Source organism: Trichosurus vulpecula, chromosome 6, assembly GCF_011100635.1.
Source record: "Trichosurus vulpecula isolate mTriVul1 chromosome 6, mTriVul1.pri, whole genome shotgun sequence".
Lineage (NCBI taxonomy): Eukaryota > Metazoa > Chordata > Mammalia > Diprotodontia > Phalangeridae > Trichosurus > Trichosurus vulpecula.
In genome coordinates, this window is record NC_050578.1 from 132,487,914 (window position 1) to 132,508,650 (window position 20,737).

The 20,737-nt window shown below is 39.0% G+C and overlaps 1 protein-coding gene across 1 annotated transcript; it reads left to right on the forward strand.

Moving 5' to 3' along the window:
- Positions 1-611: 611 nt before the first annotated feature.
- SULT1E1 (sulfotransferase family 1E member 1) lies at positions 612-17,824 on the forward strand. Its single transcript, XM_036763807.1, has 7 exons — positions 612-766; positions 4,421-4,546; positions 7,165-7,262; positions 11,383-11,509; positions 13,420-13,514; positions 14,904-15,084; positions 17,712-17,824. Exons 1-7 carry the CDS (start codon positions 622-624, stop codon positions 17,822-17,824), a joined length of 885 nt encoding a protein of 294 aa, XP_036619702.1. The 5' UTR covers positions 612-621.
- The last annotated feature ends 2,913 nt before the right edge of the window (positions 17,825-20,737 follow it).

Here is a 20,737-nt window from a genome sequence, read left to right on the forward strand (position 1 = left end):
TCATGTTGATAAAAGTTGATTGAATGTCTCAAAGAAAAACTGAACCACTCAGCCCAGTATTATTCAATTTCCATGTATGCAAAATAAGCTATTTAAATTACTACAAGTATATCTCAACTTTTACATACATTAAGGAGAATATGGTCCAAAAGTTATCTAACCTTTATAGCTTCTCTGAATCATTCTATGTTAGTCAATCAATCAACAAACATTTGTATGCCAGCTGCTGTGGTAATCACTGAGGATACAAAGAAAGGGAAGAAGATAGTATTACTGAAGATCTTGCAAGCAGTTTGTTAATTTTGAACTCTGGGAGTTCTTCCAAATGCCCAATTCATTGTATTATCTCCACGGTGGTGATGTTGGAAGTCAAAACTATTGTCTGCTCAATAATCAATGTTAATCAGGATTTTACAATATGTGGCTTAATAATTGTGACTAAATATCTTTATTATAATAGGGTGTAGTTTATTGTTTAATTGACCCCAAAAAACATTACATATGTATATATATACACATAAAGTATATATCAAATGATAGTGTCAAAATGAGTATTTCGTAAACTCTGCCAATATTCATGGGTGTATTCCATTTGTTTGTTTTAAAACCAGTCTCTGAAAAATGGACAAAAAAGATATGTTCAGACAAGAATTAGTAGATGTTCATGGAGTCCCTCTCTTCTGGACCATCGCAGAAGCATGGTCTGAGGTAGAAGGATTCGAGGCCAGACCAGATGACCTTCTCATCTCCACCTATCCCAAATCTGGTGAGTTCAGTCACTTCACTAAGACAATTATAAGACATTTACAAAGACAATGTGCTACTGTAGTTGGAGTACTGGCCTCCAAATCAGAAAGATGGTTTAGATCCCATTTCTGTCACCTACTGCCTATGTGATACTAAGCCAATCACTCCTTCTCTCAATGCTCTGCATAAGAGGTGTCAAATATGCAGTCATCAGGCATATGTTGCCCATAGCTCTCCAAAGTACAGTTGGAACCTGATTAAAATGGAGTTCCTATCTGATTTTTATGTGTTGCTGTATTAATTTAAATATATATGTATATATCCATATCTATGTCTATCTATTATATATGTGTGTGTGTATGTTGTTGTAAGTCCATATGCAGCCCACAAGGATCCTCATGTATGGTTTAAGAGGCTTTCTATTTCAGTTTGACCCCACTGATCTAAACAATATGTATATATCTATATCTATATATGTATGTATATATGTATGTTTGTATATGTTGTTGTAAGTCCATACACAGCCCACAAGGATCCTCATGTATGGTTTAGGGGCCATTTCTATTTCAGTTTGACCCTACTGATCGAGACAATATGTATATATCTATATGTGTGTGTGTGTATGCATGTATGTGTTGTTTTAAGTGCATATGCAGCCCACAAGGATCCTCATGTATGGCTTAGGGGCCTTTCTATTTCAATTTGACCCCAATGATCTAGGCAATATATATGTGTGTGTGTGTGTGTGTGTGTGTGTGTGTGTGTGTGTATGTATGTGTGTGTTGTTGTAAGTCAATACGCAGCCCACAAGGATCCTCGTGTATGGTTTAGGGGCTGTTTCTATTCGAATTTGATCCCACTGATCTAGACAACTCTTTAAGACTCTAAATGATTTTCCTAAAGCTCAGATCTCACCAGGTAATCTCCCTACTTATGACTCTCTACTGAAACTCCCATGACTCCCTACAACTTCCAGAATCAAATGTAAAGTGCTCTATTTGGCATTCAAAGCTCTTCATAACCTAGCTGCCTACTACCTATCCAGTCTTCTTACACCTTAAACCTGGGCATGTACTCTTTGATCCAGTAACACCGGCCTCCTGGCTGAACCATCAAATTTCTCAGTTATCGAGATTTTCTCTGGCTCTCCCCCATGCCTGGCATGCTCACCCTCCTCTTCTCTACCTGCCAGCTTCCCTGGCTTCTTTGAAGTACCAACTAAAATCTCATTTTTAGAGGAAACCTTCCTCAACCCCTCTTGATTTCAGTGGCATCCCTCTTTTAACTATTCCCTTATTTATCCTGTACATAGCTCATACATATTTGTTTGCTCATTGCCTCCCCCTTTGGATTGTGAACTCCTTGAGGGCAGGGACTGTCTCTTGCTTCTTTTTGTAGCTCCAGCACTTAGTACAGTACCTGGAACAAAGTGGGCTCTGAATCAATGTTGATTTATTGATTGATTGATTGATTGATTGATTGAAGATGGTAAGTTGCAGAGAAAATGATGAGGGAGTTTCCTCCCCTGGGATTTCAGTGCCTATTCCTATCCCTTGTGTGCTGGCATCCAAACTCACTTTTCCACAAATGGCCAAATGGCTCCCACCCAAATTTGGTGAATCATTCCATTTTAAAAACTGAAGGATTCTCAACATTTTTGGTGACATAGACTCCTTTGGCAATTTTATAAAGCTTAGGGAACCCTTTGCAGAGTAATTTTTTAAATAAATAAGAGACATGCTAGTTTTCAGTTCAAGGTTAATGAAAATAAAGGTGTCATTTTCCCCTTCCAAAGTCATGAACCCCCAGAAATCTATTTACAAAACAAGGCCCATGGACCTCTGGTTAAGAAGCCCTCTTTTAAGACTATTAGCTCTTACTTGAGTTAAATAGAATAGACCAAGCCTTCTTGATTGAAGACCAATAAATTCTACATCCTTTTTCTGCTTTTCAGTCATCAAAATAGCAATGTCATACACAAATATCTCACAAGCAAGGGCTTCATCCTAATTAGTCCAAATAGATTATTAATTGGTTTGTATTTAGTTAGCAAATCAGAATGGCTTTGTATCTGCAATGCTAACAACTTGTCTTCTCCAGTACCGGTTACTTCATTTGATTCTGAATGGCCTTAATCGATTTTTCTGTGTTTTATAAGAACAGCTTGACAAATCCAGACCAACCAGATCTGTATCTCAGTAATATAGTCAAAAGAGTACTGTATCTGAAGTCACCCAATCTGAATTCAAACTCTAGCTCTCCTCATCTTGGGCAAATCACTTGAGACCAAAAGATCGCTAATACCTCTTGCACATAAATCTGTTATCCTTTTATATGTGTCTCTCACAGCAACTCCTCCAGGACTTTTCAGTCTCCTTTGCTGGGACAATCAACCAGCAAACATTTCTTCTTCTAGATGACATGGTGGCTTCTAGGCAACAAGACATGGAATCAAGAAAAGCTGAGTTTGAATCCTGCATTAGATGCCTCCTACCTATAACTGGGGTATAGTGAACTGTGGGATTAGCAAAACTCATTACATCCCTTTGCAACATTTTATCAGCTCCCCTTTCTCAACCCTTTAATGTTCACTTTAACCAGATTTTACCTGGTTACAAATCTCATAGGGTTGGGCACACAGTAGGGCTTTCCCTGAGTAATAGAGCCTGTCTATCCTGGATTGTTGTGAGGACATTAATGAGATAATGGTTGTAAAACATTTTGCAAACCTCAAAATGCTACATAAATGCTGTTGTTGTTGGGTGGTAGTGGTGATGGTGGTGGTTGTCCCACACCACACTCTCCAAGGGATTGCCTGCTTTTCTCATTCACATTGACAGAATATAAGCTCCTTAGAAGTAAGGATTCCCAAATACCTGGCTCATAATAGTCATCTAAGTTCTTAATGATTGATTCTTATGTTTCCCATGATTTGTCTTCTAATCTGTCTATGATATGACCTTTTATATCTAAGACATGTATTAATTTGGAGCTTAGCTTGGTATATGGTGGAAGGTATTGGTCTAAACCCAATTTCTGCCAGACTGCTGTCCAGTGTTCCCTGCAATATTTATCAAACATTGAGTTCTTATTTCTTTAGCTGTGATCTTTGGGTTTATCAAACATTAAGTTAGGTTACTATGTTCATTGGCTTCTATATCTTGTGAATCTGGTCCTTAACTAGGACCAAAACATGTTGATGATTTCTGCTTGTGGTATACTTTGAGATCTGCTGCTGTTAGGTCCCCTTCATTCCCACTTTTATTTTCCCATAACTTTATCAAATCATTTCCCTCCTGATAACAATAGCTAACATTTACATAGCATTTACTAGGTGCCAGGCATTGTGCTAAGCATTTTAAATTTTATATCACTTGATCTTCACAACAACCCTGGGAGTAGGTACTATTATTATCTTTATTTTACAAACGAGGAAACTGAGGCAAACCAAAGCTAATTGACTTGCACAGTGTCACACAAGTATCTTAGGGGAGATTTGAACTCAGGACCTGCTGACTTGAGGACCAGTGCTCTGTCCACTGAGCCACTTAGCCGCCTTCAGTTCTTTTGTGTGAAAATGTTTTGTTTTTTTTTTAAATAATCTTGCTGCCATAAAATTAAAATAGAGGTCTTTTTCTTAATTTAGTGAACCTCATTTTGTAATTTTTTTTAGGTACCACCTGGGTCAGCGAAATGTTGGATCTCATCTATAACAATGGGGATGTAGAGAAATGCAAACGAGATGCTATATTCAATCGAGTCCCTTTCATGGAACTGATAATACCGGGATTTGTAAATGGTATTTCCAACAAATGTGTCTTTACCTTACAAGAAATCAACATTCTCATACTCTTTCTATCATCTCTAGAGCAGACATTATGAAAAGTTATGGTGAAAAAATCTGCAAAGCCAAAAACAAAAGCACAGAAAGCTAATCAATTGTAAGCTGAGAAAATAACAAATTATAATAGTCTGATCATCAGATAATAGGAGCACACTCTCTCTTTTCATTCTGCAACCTCTTCGGGGGTAAGAGGGCCGTGAGAAGAGAAGCAGGAGACAGCCTTTCACTTGCCAAGAAACACATCATTCCCTAAGTTTAGATCTAAAGATTTTAGAACTTTGATCAGATCCTAAAGGCAAGTCTTGAATGTGCTTATGAAATATTTCCTACATTTGTTCTGGAAGGAAGCACTGTCCCCAAGCAAAACAAGAACCCAAGCCAAGTCTTTGTTTCTCAGCAGACCCTTCTCATATAGCAACATCCTCCCCCTTGGCTTTGCTAGCCATGTTGAATCATCACTGCGTAAGGCTCTCTCTCCACTGAAGCAAGTCCTAGTCTTCCTGACCTTTCTGGATGCTATCAAAACTTGTCCCATGACCCACTTCCCAGAAAAAATAACACAAAGGATGAAGCACTAGGCTCAGCATGGGAAGACTGAGTTTAATGCCTACCTCAGATATTTCCAAGCTCTATGATGCTAAGCAAGTCTCTCGACATCTCTCAGCCTCAGTTTTCTCATCTATAAAATGGGGGTAATAATATCTTCTGTCTCAGAGGGTGAACAGCAAGTGACATCATGTATGTCAAGCAACTTTGCAAATCTTAAAGCCACTCTATGGGCAACCATACTCTGTCTAAATTATACTTCTTTCCCTTTCATTTGAAAAGCAGCTGCCATAGTGAATTGAAAACTGGACTTGATATTAGGAGCCCTGGGTTCAAAGCCCATTTTGACACTGGAGTCAATATGGGTCAAGCTCTGACCTGTATTAGTTGTGGAACCAAAAAGAACTCAATCCCACTAAGCCTATTTCCTCAACTGTAATAGGATAAGCATGATGACATGTTTATATGACTGGATTGTGGTATGATAAGGGTCTGACCAACCTTAAAGTGTTATAGAAATGTGGGCAACTATTCATTCACTTTATGGGCAATCAATTTCCCCATCATTTCTCCATCTGCAAAATGGAGTCAGTAATGGCTTCCTCTAACCCCCAAATGGTGGCATGTTTAAATATGAATGAAATATTTATTGGTAAAACATATACGTTCCTAATGGAATTATTTAGAAAAATAGCAGCCAAGTATAATATAAATTACTAATATGTGAATTTGCATATATGGTGACTAAGGTGGCACAGTAGATAGAGTGCTGGACCTAGAGTCAGGAAGACTCATCTTCATGAGTTCAGATCTGGTCTCATACACTTACTAGCTGTGTGACCCTGGGCAAGTCACTTAACCCTGTATGCCTCAGTTTCCTTACCTGTAAAATGGGGATAATAATAACACCTACCTCAGAGGGTTGTTGTGAGGATCAAATTAGATCATATCTGTAAAGTGCTTAGCATACTACCTTCATAGTAGGTACTTGTTTTCTTCCTTCCTCCCCTGATGAAAATTGGCTCCAAGGGCTGCTGGGTGACCTAGTGGATAGAGCAGTGGACCTGGAGTCAGGAGGACCTGACTTCAACTCTGGCCTCAGACACTTACTAGTTGTATGACCCTGGGCAAGTCACTTAACCCCAACTGCCTTTACCAAAAAATGAGCTCTAAATCTAAACTGACGCTTTGGCATTTGCCTGGGGCATGGAAAGGTTAAATGATTTGCCCATGGTTATGTAGCTTTTGTACATATGTATGTATGTCTTTATTAGGCAGGACTTGAACCCAGCTCTCTAGCTCTTCCTGACTCCAAGCCTGGCTCCCTATCCAATTGAAATTTTGTGTCTCCCGATGTCATTATGTTTCTTTAACTTCTTTGCTCTTCTCTTCTCTTTGTTACTATGGCACAGAGACTTTTACGGGCCAAATCAGCTTTACAAAACCTTAACAGCCCACATCAAGAAGTAAAGATGTTTAAATAGTGCCGTTAGTCTTCAGGGGAGATTTGGTCCCAGTGTGTCAATACAAACCTAGCCAAATGCCACGTACATTCTAGTAAAGCTTTATGTAGAAAAGTACACTGTTCCAGTGGTGGGGAACCTGCAGCCTTGAGGCCACATGTGGCTCTCTAGGTCCTTGGGTGCGGCCTTTACACTGATTCCAAGTTTTACAGAACAAATCCTTTTATTAAGGGGATTTATTCTGTGAAGTTTGGATTCAGTCAAGGGGGCAAATTTGAGGACCTAGAAGGTTCCAGCTCTAACCCATGAACTGATTTCAAGAGATTCAGAGAAAGATGATTCCACAAGCCATGGTTTTCCAGAATTAAACTTTATTTTTAAAGAAAAAGATGGGGAAAAATATTGACTACACCATGAAATTAGATTTATGTAATTTATCAATTACGTAATGGATTTTAACCAGGAAAGAGCATGCTAATGATGACTCAGACTACAGGAACTCCCATATGTGACGAGGCAGAACTAATCATCACCAATCTTGGTTATTTCTTTCTGCACTTACAGGCATAAAGCAATTGGAAGAATTGAAGTCCCCACGCCTGGTGAAAACCCACCTGCCGGTGGAACTGCTTCCCTCTTCTTTGTGGAAGAATGACTGTAAGGTAATTAATTTTAAAGGAAAACCCACCTGCCGGTGGAACTCCTTCCCTCTTTTCTGTGGAAGAGTGATGGTGAGGTAATTAATTCTAAAGGAAGGAGGAGCCTGAGGGGGAGGCTGGCCTTGTCCAGCCAGAACTTCCATCTCTCATTAATGGGAGAGGTATTTGCTTCCCAGGGAGGAGACAATTAGATAAGATCTTGTGTACAGGGACTCCATGCCACTAATCAGAGATCTGTGGAATCAGAGGTACAGAATTTTAATAATGGGTATCATTTTATATAGCACTTTAAGGTTTGCAAAATGTTTTACAAATACTATCTCGTTTTGTCCTCACAATCAGAGATAGGTCCTTTTATTATCCCAATTTTGCCAATGAGGAAACTGAGTCAGAGGTTAGGTGACTTCCCTAAGGTCAAAAAGCTAGGAAATGTCTGAGTCTGGATTTGCACTCAGCTCTTCCTGACTCCAGGTCTAGTGCTTTATGTACTGGGCCACCAATCTGCTTCCTTTCCTAGGGATTCTGCCACAATAATATTATGTTTCTACATATATATGGGACATAATATTGCAGTATAATGCAATGGAATAAAGCTGTCACATCAAGTCAACAGTACTTATGAAGGTTATTTCTTCCAAAAAGAATAGAAATTCCTTTAGGATAAGATCTACTTTCTTATTTCCTTAACCATTTTTGTATCCCTAGTATCTGGCACAGTGCCTGACACGTAGTAGATCTTAAGAAACATATGAATGAATTAATTGAATGGAATCTATTCAAGAGTAAGCATCCCTCACTGGAAAGTCCGTTGATCACCCTGGCTGTTGGACAACTCTTATCAGTCATCCCAGGTCAAACCTGAAGAATTGATATTCCTAAAGCACAGGTCTAAGCAGGTCACTCCTCCATTAAAGAAGTTTATAGGACTCCTGTTGGACTCTAGAATGAATACAAATTCCTCCACTTGACCTTTGAATCACTTCAAAACCTATCTCCAGGCCACTTTCTCAGCCATAGTACAAATAAGCTCCTGCATGCACTAAATTCCAAGGAAACCATAGATGTTGCTGTCCCGGGTGCTGAACTCCCTGTGTGACCCTGGCTGAGTTAACTCACCTTCAGTTCCTTCATCTATAAAATGAGGGATTTAGAAGGTCCTTTCCAGCCAAAGATCTATGTTCCTATGGCCTTCCACTTCTTGCCTCTTATGGTTTATCAAGGTGTCTCCTGTGCTTAGAATAAACTCCCTCCTACTTCTGCCCCAGCGTCTCTAGCTTGCTTAAAGGCTTAGCGCAAATTCCACCTCTTACAGAATTCCCCTCATTATGAATCCTCCCCATGAAAAGTACCTTGTACTTGTATATTTTTTATTTAGTTTTCTTGATATGTCATTTCTCTCCCCACACCCAAAGAATTCTAAGTTTCTTAAATGCAGGGGCTACTTTGCTATTATCTTTGTATGACTAGCAAATAGCAAGTGATTTGCCCAGGGTGATGCAGGTACTAAGTGTCAAGTGTCTGAGGCTAAATTTGAACTCAGGTCCTCCTGACTCCAGGGCCAGTGTTCTATCCACTGCACCACCTAACTGCCCCACATAGAAGAAACTCAATAAATGAATAGATGAATAAATGGTTTTAAAACTTCATATAGTAGCCAACTTTTATGACTTAGTAAGTAAAATGTAATCAACACAGGTAGCATTTGCTTTGATGATTGCAATGCATTAATATTATTCTTTTGATGTAATGGGAGTATCCCTCATTGAAGCAGGTGGGGGTGAGCTAAGCTCCCCTGGGCCACCTCCAAGGACACTTTTGACCCACCTGAAGGACTTGGTCTTTGAGATGGTAATGCAACACCCTTACTGGCCACTGAGCAGGAGGAGCTGCCCACTCAATAGTAGTTATTTAAAGGGAGAGATAACTCCTGCCCTCACTCCCTACTTCCCACAAGAAGTCTCAGAAAGAGTTCCAGGGAGGCAGCTAGGTGGTGCAGTGTGTAGAGCATCAGCTCTGGAGCCAGGAAGACCTGAGTTCAAATCCAATCTCAAACACTTGACACACTTACTAGCTGTGTGACCTTGGACAAGTCATTTAACCCCAATTGCTTTGCTTTGCTTCCTTCCTCCAAAAAAAAAAGAGTTCCATGGGCACGTGTTCTTTCAGGAAAACAAAAAGTAGAGAGTGAAATCAAAAGCTGTCTCTTTTTTCAGCTCCACCTTGAATGTTCCCATGGCACTGTGCTCTTGCCAGAATAGATGGGGAGAGAAGACCTGGCAACCTCTAATACATCCAAATATTAACACCAAGTCATTGCAGTCATAAATAAATTGAGTTTATTATACTCAATACATATTTATTATACATATATATATATATATATATATATATATATATATATATATATATATATATATATATATATATATTATTAGAGCTAGGTGACCTAAAGGATAAAGTGCTAGATCAAGACAGGGAGATGAGTTCCAATCCTCCCTCAAACACTAGCTGTTTGACCCTAGTCAAGTCACTTAACCTTTGTCTGCTTCAGTTTTTTAATCTGTAAAATGAGAATGATAATGACACCTACCTCACAGAGTTGTTGCAAGAATCAAATGAGAGGGGCAGCTAGGCAGCACAGTGAACAGAGCCCTGGAGTCAGGAGGACCTGAGTTCAAATCTGGCCTCAGACACTTGACACTTACTAGCTGTGTGACCTTGGGCAAGTCACTTAACTCTGATTGCCTTGCCTCCCCCTCCAAAAAAAAAGAAAAGGCTCAAGTGAGATATGATATATAAAGAGCTTTGCAAATTTTCAAGAGTAATAGTAAAATAGAAATGCTAGCAGTTATTACCTCCTAAGTCATGAAAATTGGCTGACATATTTTTTTTTTAAATCTAACCAAGAAACTTCAAAACTCAACAAGCTGGTATGGCGTGCCTACATGTGATAGGTACTATACCAGACATACAAAAACAAAAACAAAACAGTCTCTGCTTTCATCCTCGGGGTGGGGGGAGGATGACATGTAAGGAAAAAACTAAACATTTCGTGTTCAAAATATAAAGTGAGTCTCCCCACTCCACAGAACAATTGCTCTTTGGTAGGAGAAATATACTCATAAAAATCACAGGGTGGAAAGAGTCAACTCATCGGCTCCTCTCCCAAAGGATGAGCCTTATCTATAACATCCCCAACTGTGGACATATGCCAGAAGTATTCGGGGGTTTTTTAATGGAATCTCTGATGTTAGGCTTGCTTTCTTGTGATTGGCTCATTTCCCCTAAAGAGAGAGTGCAGAAAAAGATTCTAATTGAAGGTTAAAGTTCAATTGGATTTTGGTCAGCTGGAGTTTTTTCATAGTAAGACATTTGTATTTCTGATGACATAATTTCTTCCTTGTTAGAAGACATGGTGGTGTACTGGTGATCGTTTAGCAATTGAGCCCTAAAGGGCAGGTAGGTGGCTCAGTGGATAGAGCTCTGGGCCTGGAGTCAGACTTGAGCTCAAATACTGTCTTAGACACTTACTAGCTGTGTGACTCTGGGCAAGTCACTTAACCCTGTTTGCCTCAGTTTTCTCATCTGTAAAATGAACTGGAAAAGGAGATGGCAAACCACTCCACAATCTTTGCCAAGAAAACCCCAAATGGAGTCAAAAATAGTTGGATACAACTTAAACCACTGAACAACCTCAGGAGGAAAAAATATAGGCTGGGCACTTTTAAGTTTAATTAATCTACATTATTAACATTTTCTCCACAACTTTCTTAATTATAGACAATCAACAAAATAATAAACCAAGCCCTGATTTGTAGCCTTTGCCAATACTGGAGGTGTAAATGCTCACATTGAAAATTTAAATCAGTTCTCTCAAGCCAGTTTGAGCTGGCTCTGGCACATGGCTGGAGGCCTGAAAGTGGTGCCCTCTCCCCTCCATGTTGTGCTAAGAAAAAGCCATGGAGGCTCTATGTCAGAGGACAGATGTGGAGGCCTAAACCTGAGAGTAGGAAGGGGAAACATCTGTTCTAATAATACAAGTACATGTTACTGAAGTCACTTAATTGTCTTCTTTTAAAAGAACATGAATGAACCCCCACAAATCTCCCATCTCTTCCCACAGATGATCTATGTGGCGCGAAATGCTAAGGATGTAGCTGTCTCTTACTATTATTTCTACCAGATGGCAAAGATGCACCCAGATCCTGGTACCTGGGAGGAGTTTCTGGAGACTTTCATGACCGGAAAGGGTAAGATTAACTATTCATTGGAGCTCAGAGCTCAAAAGCAAAAAGTGTCCTAGAACACACAGTGAGTACTTAATAAATGCTTGATTCCTGAGTGACTAAATAAGAAGACATTGAGTTCATGGTGAATCAAAACATATTGATCGAGGGCCCTTTCTCCATTTCCTGTTCTCTTAGACAGCTGGTGGAACAGTGAATAGAATGCTGGCTTCTATTAGGATGTTAGGAAGACTTGAGTTCAAATCCATACTCAGACACTGCGTGATCTTATGTGACAGCAATCTCCTAACTTGTCTTCCTGTCTCCAATCTGTACCTTCTCAAATCTGCCACATTGTGCAAAATTTGCTCTTGTTTAAAATCTTCAGTTCCTACAGAATAAAGTAGAGATGACTTGGTCTGGTATAAGGGAGGGACTACATAGATTATCTTGCCATCTTAAAAGTAATTACCTAACCTTAACAAATTAGGTTATTTTTGTTGATGTTGTTCAGTTGTTTTCAGTCCCGTCTGACTCTATATGATCCCATTTGGGGTTGTCTTGACAAAGATACTAGAGGTATATGCCACATCTTTCTCCACCTTACAGATGAGGAAACTGAGTCAAACAGAGTTAAGTGACTTGTTCAGGGTCAACAGCTAGAGTCACTTCACCAGGAAGATGTTTTCCTGACTCCAAGCCCTTCACTCTACCCACTTCAGCACCACTTTACTGCCCCCAACAAATTAGGTAAAAAGATCCTTTTGACTGAATCAGAGTGGAGTATGAACAAAGCCTATACACCTCCTTGAATCCCTCAAAGCCACTGAGTGAGAGATTGGTCATGCCCTAAGGAATTTGCATGAAAGGAAGAAATTATCTCAGAACCTGCAATTGTTAAGGGTCTGGATTCAAGAGTGGGATCCCACTCTCACATGATGGCTTTGATTGATTCATGGAGGTGAACAGGCCCTGCACACTGATTCTGCTTGTCAATCAAAAAGATGTTCTTATCTAACAAAGGCAATTACTTTTAACTGAATAGGATAATCAGTGGAGCCTTATCCTCAGACTGGCATTCAAGTCACAGCACAACCTGCCTTGGGGCCTGCCTTCCCAACCTTCAATCTTCTCCTCCAACAAAAAATGTGTCAACTTCTTTCCTCCCAAGCCTGTCTTACAGTTCCACCTTTTTACTTTTACTCATGATATTCTAGCTGCCTAACATGCCCTTCCCTGTCTTCTCTTATGATTTAAGTCCTACAAGGCTCTGCTTAAGTCCCAACTTCTTGCATAGGCTCATAGATCCAGAGCTGCAAAGGACCAAAGAAGGCATCCAGTCCAACTCTTGCATTTTAAAAATAAAGAAACTGAGCCCCAGAGAGGTAAATAACTTGTTCAAAATCACATAATAGATTAGTGAAAGAGGCAGGATTTGAACCCAGCTCCTCTAATCTCAGAGCTGATCCCCAGTTCAGCATGATCTCTTCCTTCTCTGAACTCCCATTTCACCCATTGTTTCTACAAGGCATTTAGCACTTCCACTTCCTCACTTTGTAATACTATTCATTTTGTGTGTGTGTGTGTGTGTGTGTGTGTGTGTGTGTGTAGATGGCCTTTAGCTGGTAACAGGGACAGTTTATTTTTTATAGTGTATCTTTTCTTATTCCCAGAACATAGTGCCTTCATTGCATAGGTACTAAGCATATTGTATTACCACAGCAAAATGTAAGTTCCTTGAAGGTATGTTCCTTGTTGTTGTTTTTTTTTCCTTTAGATCCCTAAATATAGCAGAGTTTTCAACAAAGTTGGCCATTAATAAATGCTTCTTGAATGAAAGTGGATAAGGTGGTAATGGTGACAATAACAAGAAATGTGGGTGGTTTTCTTTAAGTCCTTCTTTTTCTCTGAATGTCTTACCTTTTGTAACATAGCGTGTTTTGGTTCCTGGTATGACCATGTGAAGGGCTGGTGGGAGAAGAAGAAGGACTACCGTATCCTCTACCTCTTCTATGAAGATATGAAGGAGGTGAGAGAAAAAGAACCCTCTTCTGCATGAAAGAAACTCTACCTACCTTCTGCCCTTGAAACTCTCATCATTCATGTAATTATTTCAAATATGACTCTTACAGTCATTCTATCTTCTTATAACAAAGCATCTCACACTCTTCTTGTGGAGATGAAGAGAGATGAATTAGACAAGAACACAACTAGATGAATTCAAAACTGGTTGGATGGCCAGACTCAAAGAGTTATTGTGAATGATTCAATGTCAATGGCCCAGGAGGTCTCCAGTGGGTTGCCACATAGATCTGTGCTTCACCCTGTGCTATTTAACATTTTTATCAATGACTCAGATAAAGGCATAAATGGCATGCTCCTCCAATTTGCAAATGACTCAAAGTTGGGAGGGATAGTTAACTCACTGGACAATAAAGTCAGGACCCCAAAGGGCCTTTACGGGGTAATGTATTGGCCTGGTTCTAACAAGATGAAATTCAGTAGAGACAAATGTCAAATCTCAAGCTTCAGTACAAAAAGAAATCAGCTTTCTATATAAGAGATGGGAAGAAATGATTAGATAAGGTTGTATCTTTCCTGACGTCCTCTCAAGCTGTCTTATGAGGACAACTGCCTTACCCCATTATTTTTGCTGCTCTACATTCATTTTGTGGTGATGTTCTGTTTCTGGAAGAAATTTGAAGAGGTTGGAAATTTCTGACCTACTCCACCATCTTCCCAGAATGCCAGAAAAAGGAATTTTTCTTTAAAAAAGAAAGTTGAAGGAGATTAGTGGACCATGAGGTCAATATGCGTCAGAGGTTATGTGGCACCCAAAAAAGCTAATACTATTTTGGGCTTCTTTCAGGGAAGCATAGCTTCTAGGAGTAGGGAAGTGTTAGTACAAATGTATTCTTCCCTCACCAACCAGCATGTGGAGTACTGTCCTCCATTTTAGAAGGATTTTGATAAACTGAAGAATACCCAGAGCAAGTAGCCAGGATGGTAAAGGTCTTGAGCCCATAATGATCCATTGAAGGAACAGGATAGATCAGAGAAGAAAAGACTTGGGAGGACTTACTAGCTGTCTTCAAGTATTTGCAGGGCTATCATTTGGAAGAGGGTTTTCACGTGTTCTGTTTGGCTAAGAAAACACAACCATAAGCAAGAAGTGGACGGCACAAAGAAAGTAATTTAGGTATGACGTCAGGAAAACACTTCCTAAAAGTGAGAGCTGTCCCAAAGTGGAATGAGCTGCCTTGAAACGTGGTGGGGTCTCTTCTTTGGAGGTCTTCAGACAGAAGCTGTATAGCCATTTGTTGGCCTATTATAATAGGGAATTTCTTCCAAGTGTGAGTTGAGCTACCTAGACATTGAAATTCCAACTTTAAAATTCTGTGATTCCTTGATTCTCTAGGACCCAAAACGTGAACTACTGAAAGTGCTGAAGTTCCTGGAAAAGGATTTGCCAGAAGAAATTGTGAATAAAATCCTCTATCACACTTCCTTCAATATTATGAAACAGAACCCAGCAACCAATTACACCACGGCACCAGAAAAAGAAATGGACCACAGCGTATCTCCCTTTATGAGAAAGGGTGAGAGTCTAACAGGAGAACTCATATCTGAAAATATGTGGGATTTTGGAATTGGAAGAGATCTGAAAGCTCATCTAGTCCAGCCCCCAAATTCCATGAGACTAAATGGCTTAATAATGGCAGGAGTGGGAGAGGGGAAATAGAAACCATAAGTGACTTTTTGTTGTTGTTCAGTCACGTCTGACTCTTCATGACCCCATTTGGGGACTTCTTGGCAAAGATACTGGAGAGGTTTGCCATTTTCTTCTTCAGGTCATTTTACAGATGAAGAAACTGAGGCAAACAGGGTTAAGTGACTTGCCCAGGATCACACAGTCAGTAAGTGTCTGAGGCTGGATTTGAACTCAGATCTTCCAGACTCCAAGCCTGGTACTCTAGCCACTGTACCACCTAGCTGCCTTATGGGTGATTTAGAAAAGCAATGAGGTGCAGGCAAAAAGAAAAATACAACTTCAAGGCAATATTCTGTGGCAAACATCTTTACTGCCACAAACCTAACGGATGGGAAATTTTGGGGTGAGAACTTTCCCTTAGCATCCAAAGTGAGTATCCCAACCAATGTCTTCCCTGGGATCCTTTACTGGACCAAGACACCTTGAGCTACTGGAATGACCTGGGTTTCCTTCCTCAGGAAAGCATCAGTAACTGTAAGAGAAATAGGAGCAAGGGTAGCTGGGGTGTGCATTCTTCCCTAAGCAGTTCCCTCATTGATAAAATAAGTAGGTTAAACCAGACGATCACCAAGGGCCCTTCTGGTTCTAAAATTCCATCTTATATAGTTAGCCAACATCCACAGCAAACGCTGTGGATGAGTAGATGATTGAAAATGAGGTGGAGCTTAGAGCATCTGTTGGGGTTTAGCCTAACTCAGCAATTTTCTGCACTTACTGCCCAGAAATTCAATTCACTTGAGTTCAAAAAACACTTACTAAGAGTCTGCTATGTTCCAGGCACCATGCTAAGCACTGGGGATACAAAAAGAAGCAAAAGACTGTCCTTACCCTCAAGGAACTTGTAATCTAATGGGGGAAGGATACAAATATACAGTCAAGAGTATCTGTCTGCTTTAGCAAATTTGATAAGAAAATACTCAATTCACACATTTATGAAAATAATGAAATTCCTTGTTGGGGTTTGCTAAGATTGGGTTTTACTAGACAACTAAGTGGACCTGGAGTCTAGGACAGAGTGCAAGACCTGGAATTGGAAAGACTCAAGTTCAGATCCAGCCCCAGACATTTAATAGCTGTATGATCTTGGACAAGTCACTTAGCCTCTCTGTCTGCCTCAGTTTCCTCATCTGTAAAATGGGGCTGATCATAATAATAGCACCTACCTCCCACAGTTGTTGTGAGGATCAAAGGAGCTAATAATTAATTATAAAGCACTTAGCAGAGTGCCTGCCATATGGTAAGCACTATATAAATGTTAGTCGTTATCATTATTATTAAAAAGGTTATCTTTGTGAAGCTGTTTTATAAACCTTAAAGGGTTAGAGAGGATGTTCAAAAACTCTTAGTGAATATTTAAGCTTTTAAAACTTGAAATATAAAAGGGTATCATGGATTCAACAATGTTACACAGTTACCTACTAATTTGGGGGTAACTATGGATAGAGTGTCTGTCCTGGAGTCAAGGAGACTCATCTTCCTGAGTTCAAATCTGGCCTCAGATACTTACTAGCTTGGTAACCCTGGGCAACTCAATTATTTTTGCCTCAGTTTCCTCATCTATAAAATGAGCTGGAGAAGGAAATGGCAAATCACTCTAGTATCTATGCCAAGAAAATCCCAAATGGGGTCATGTAGAGTTGAACACAACTGAACAACAACAATAAACCTATTAATTTGAGGCTTAAAACTGTGCTAAGACTTTGGGAACATCCTGTATTAATGCTAAAGGCTATTAAAGTATTAGATGCTATTATGTTATTAATTTTCTCTGCCACCTACAGATATCTAAGCTACAAGAAAGGGTTGAAAGTATTCTTGGTGCAGTGGAGAGAACAGTGGGCTTGGAATCAGGAAGACTCATTTTCCTGATTTCAAATCTGGCCTTAGACATTTACCAGCTGTGCGACCCTGGGCAAGTCACTTAACCCTGTTTGCCTCAGTTTCCTCATCTATAAAATGAGGTAGAGAAGGAAATGGCAAACCAGTCCAAACCTTAAAATGGGGTCAGAAAGACTTGGGCAGGACTGAAATGACTGAACTGCAACAAATAAGAGAAATATTGATGATATTCAAGCACTACTTAGCACAGCTGGGCTACCTTCTTTAAAAGGTGTATTTCATTCCCTTTCGTTCTAAAGGATTTGGGTGGAAATCTTTCTGAATTCTTCATATTCAGAATTTGGGTTGAATAAAATTAGCAAGAAAATGAAACTGTTCAGATTTTGAATCCCAGAATCCTTTCCTGGGTGATTCAAGAGCTATTTAAGCCATGATTGCTAACATAATGTTGGAAAAGCCACCAGAATTATATACCTGGAGAAACTAAAGAAATTTGAGAAACACGAGCAAGAGATCAAAATACAAAATTGGGCCATGATTTGGAAAACAAACCAAAAATGGCTTGATGGCAGAGTGATACAATGGATTAATGCTTTATCCTTTCTTTTCTGCCAGGGATTTCAGGTGACTGGAAGAATCAGTTCACAGTGGCCCAGTATGAGACATTCGAAAAACATTATAACCAGCAAATGGAAGGGACCACACTGAAGTTTCGAGCAGAGATCTGAGGAATGGCTCCCTTTCCTCCAAAGCTCTGAGATGCTTTGCAGGGGGAAAAACACCCATCAAACAGTGAAAATCTATATAGGCTATGAACTTCTGTAGTTATCTAGCTTAGTAATTTGCATATATATGTATATGTACATATATATAATATATAATGCTAAGAAAAGTTCTAAGCATATATATCAGAGGATGTCAAGAATAATTGTCCAAGATTTCCTAATAAACTGCCCAAGAGTTTGATTTGTCTTAAAGAATTAAATCATGAAAAGAGACAAGAATTTTAAAAGCATACAATTACATACCTTCCTATTATACAGAGTTGTAACTAGAGTTGGACAGGTGGGGCTTTGTCCAAAAGCAATTAAATTTAGAAGGTTTAAAACTTTTTAAATGATGATTTTAAAAGATTATAAAGTTTTGAAATTTCATTTGTGTTATGTTTGATGGTTCGTGGACTCTAGCAGAATTGAAACATACCTCGTTAGCAAAGATTATTAGTTCAAAGTGGAAGCTAGCAGAAAGTAGAATATGGGCCTCAAATGAATTCCTCCCTACCCCAGTCAAGGTGGCCACCTAAATATATCCTACAACCTTCTTCAACAAAATGCAGTGGCCTTGCAACTCTCTTACTCAACTGACTTTGTCTTAATTATTTCCTATATTGTTTTTACATCATATATTATAAAATCAATTTGAGATCACATTTTGATCTGCTTACACCAGATATGAAAACTGCTAGTTATAGCCCTGTGATGCCACATTTCTTCATGATTTAAATGTCTAGGTAGTAGAAAAGCTTAGATTCTTGGTTCTTGGTGGAAGAAAATCTCAGCATGAGGGAGACTTTGAGATCTGTGAGACCTAGAAACAAACTTCATCAAAACTAGCTTCCTAATTCCTCACTGTCTCCTTCCATCAGAACTGGAATGTGTCAGATCAACGCAGTTTTTCACTGAGTCTACACAAAGGAAGCAATAGATTCACCATCAGGTGGCCCAATAACCCATATTTCAGCTAATCAAGATGACTGCATCATTGTCTTAGAATAATGCAGTGTTTTGGTAATTACGCTCTGAAATGATTTTTTTTATATAATGATGTTGTAAAATAATATAGAAAGAAAGCAATAAATAAAATAATATATAAAATAATATTACATAATAATATATAAATAATATAATGTAAATAAATAATAAATATATAAATGTATAACTAATTCTTATATATTATAAAAATATTAAATAATAATATATAAGATAATATAGAAAGAAACCAACAAATAAAAATAGTCAACAAATAGCGAAAATGGAAAGATTTGTTACCTTCTCAGAATATATCTTTCAGAAATTTTTTAGTGAACATTTGTCATCCCTTTTAATTAAATTAGCTAATATTTACTGAACAACTACATTGTGCAAAGCTGTACCTAGTCCTGTGCTAGGCACCAGGCAGGATACAAAAATGTAAGATGTGGTCCCTGCCCTCAAAGAGGGTAGTCTTCTTTGAGAGGCAAAGCCCGTAGTAAGCAGTAAAAGAACAAAGGTGAAATGATGAGGTAGCAATGGTTGGAGCAATGGAAGTTCAGAAAAAGGACCACTCTCTTCCCTTTTCCAAAGATCCAGACTATTCACACTTGATTCCAAGGCTCTCAGCCAATTATTCTTCCCTGACTGCTCTCCTCTCATATCCTCCCTTTGAATCATACTTCTGTACCCCCTAGAATCCAGCTAAGACTCAAGGTCAACAAAAATATTCTTGATTCTAAAAGGAAAGAGATCACTCCATTTTCATTCTTTGATTTCATGATACAATGACCCACCAATGGATTCTCATCACTTTCTCTGATCTTGAGGTCCAGGGCGTAGTTTATGACTAGTATGCCCTCTAACTCTCCTGTTAATTCTATAAAGCCTCTTCTAAATGTTCCATATTAATGTACCTCACAGTGATTTTAGGAGAGCTTCACAATCTCACCTTGGTGCCTTATTTTCAATAAGCATGTAGACTAGGTACTCCCCAAACACAGAATCATGAAAGGCACATCAAGGTTGAAGAAACAATATGGGTTATCATCAATTCAAAAACCCTAAAAAGCCCCTATATGATGCTTCTTTTTATCAGACCAAAGCATGGACCATTAATTAAAACAAAAGCTTTGGCTACAGTACTGAAGAGGCAGTTGCCAGTTCAAATCTCCACAAGGGTTGTTTCTTTGGACAATTGCCATAGTCAAACACTTTTCACACAAATAAAGTCAGATCTAAATAAATGGAAAAACATGAGTTGCTCATGGTTAGGCTGAGCTAATATAATAAAAATGACAATTTTACTTATTCAGCGCCATACCAATCGAACTACCAAAAAAATTATTTTACAGAGCTAGATAAAATGATAACAAAATTCATCTGGAAGAACAAGAGGTCTAGAATATCTAGGGAATTAATGAAAAGAAATGCTAAGGAAGGTGGCCTAGCCATACTAGATATTAAACTGTACTATAAAGCAGCAGTCATCAAAACTACTTGGTACTGGCTAAGAAACAGAGTGGTGGATCAGTAGAATAGGTTAGGTACACAAGACACGGTAGTCAACTACTATAGCTGGCTTGCCCACCCTGTTAGTAGTAGTTAATCAACAATTTGGGTTGATTATGGCATGGATGGCAGGCCCCTCTCCACAAAAGGAGATTGAAGGAGATTCTCTTTTTCAATAATAACTATAGGGGCTGGAATGGAAGTGGGGTCAGTGGTCTAGGGCAGAGGAAGGATGATACTGTCAATGAAATGCTTGGGCTTACCTGTTCATTAGTGGCATTTGGACAGCAGTTGACAATGGTTTGGCAGATTTGTTGGGCCCAGTCTCTACAAGAGTTTTTTCCATCAATGAGAGTTTCAGAAGTCAATATAACTCTACAA

Coding starts and splice junctions, on each gene's coding strand:
- SULT1E1 (XM_036763807.1), top strand. CDS start 622: ATGGACAAAAAAGATATGTTCAGACAAGAATTAGTAGATGTTCATGGA. Junction 11,510..13,419: donor GACTTTCATGACCGGAAAGG/GTAAGATTAACT, acceptor TTTGTAACATAG/CGTGTTTTGGTTCCTGGTAT. Junction 13,515..14,903: donor TCTATGAAGATATGAAGGAG/GTGAGAGAAAAA, acceptor TTGATTCTCTAG/GACCCAAAACGTGAACTACT.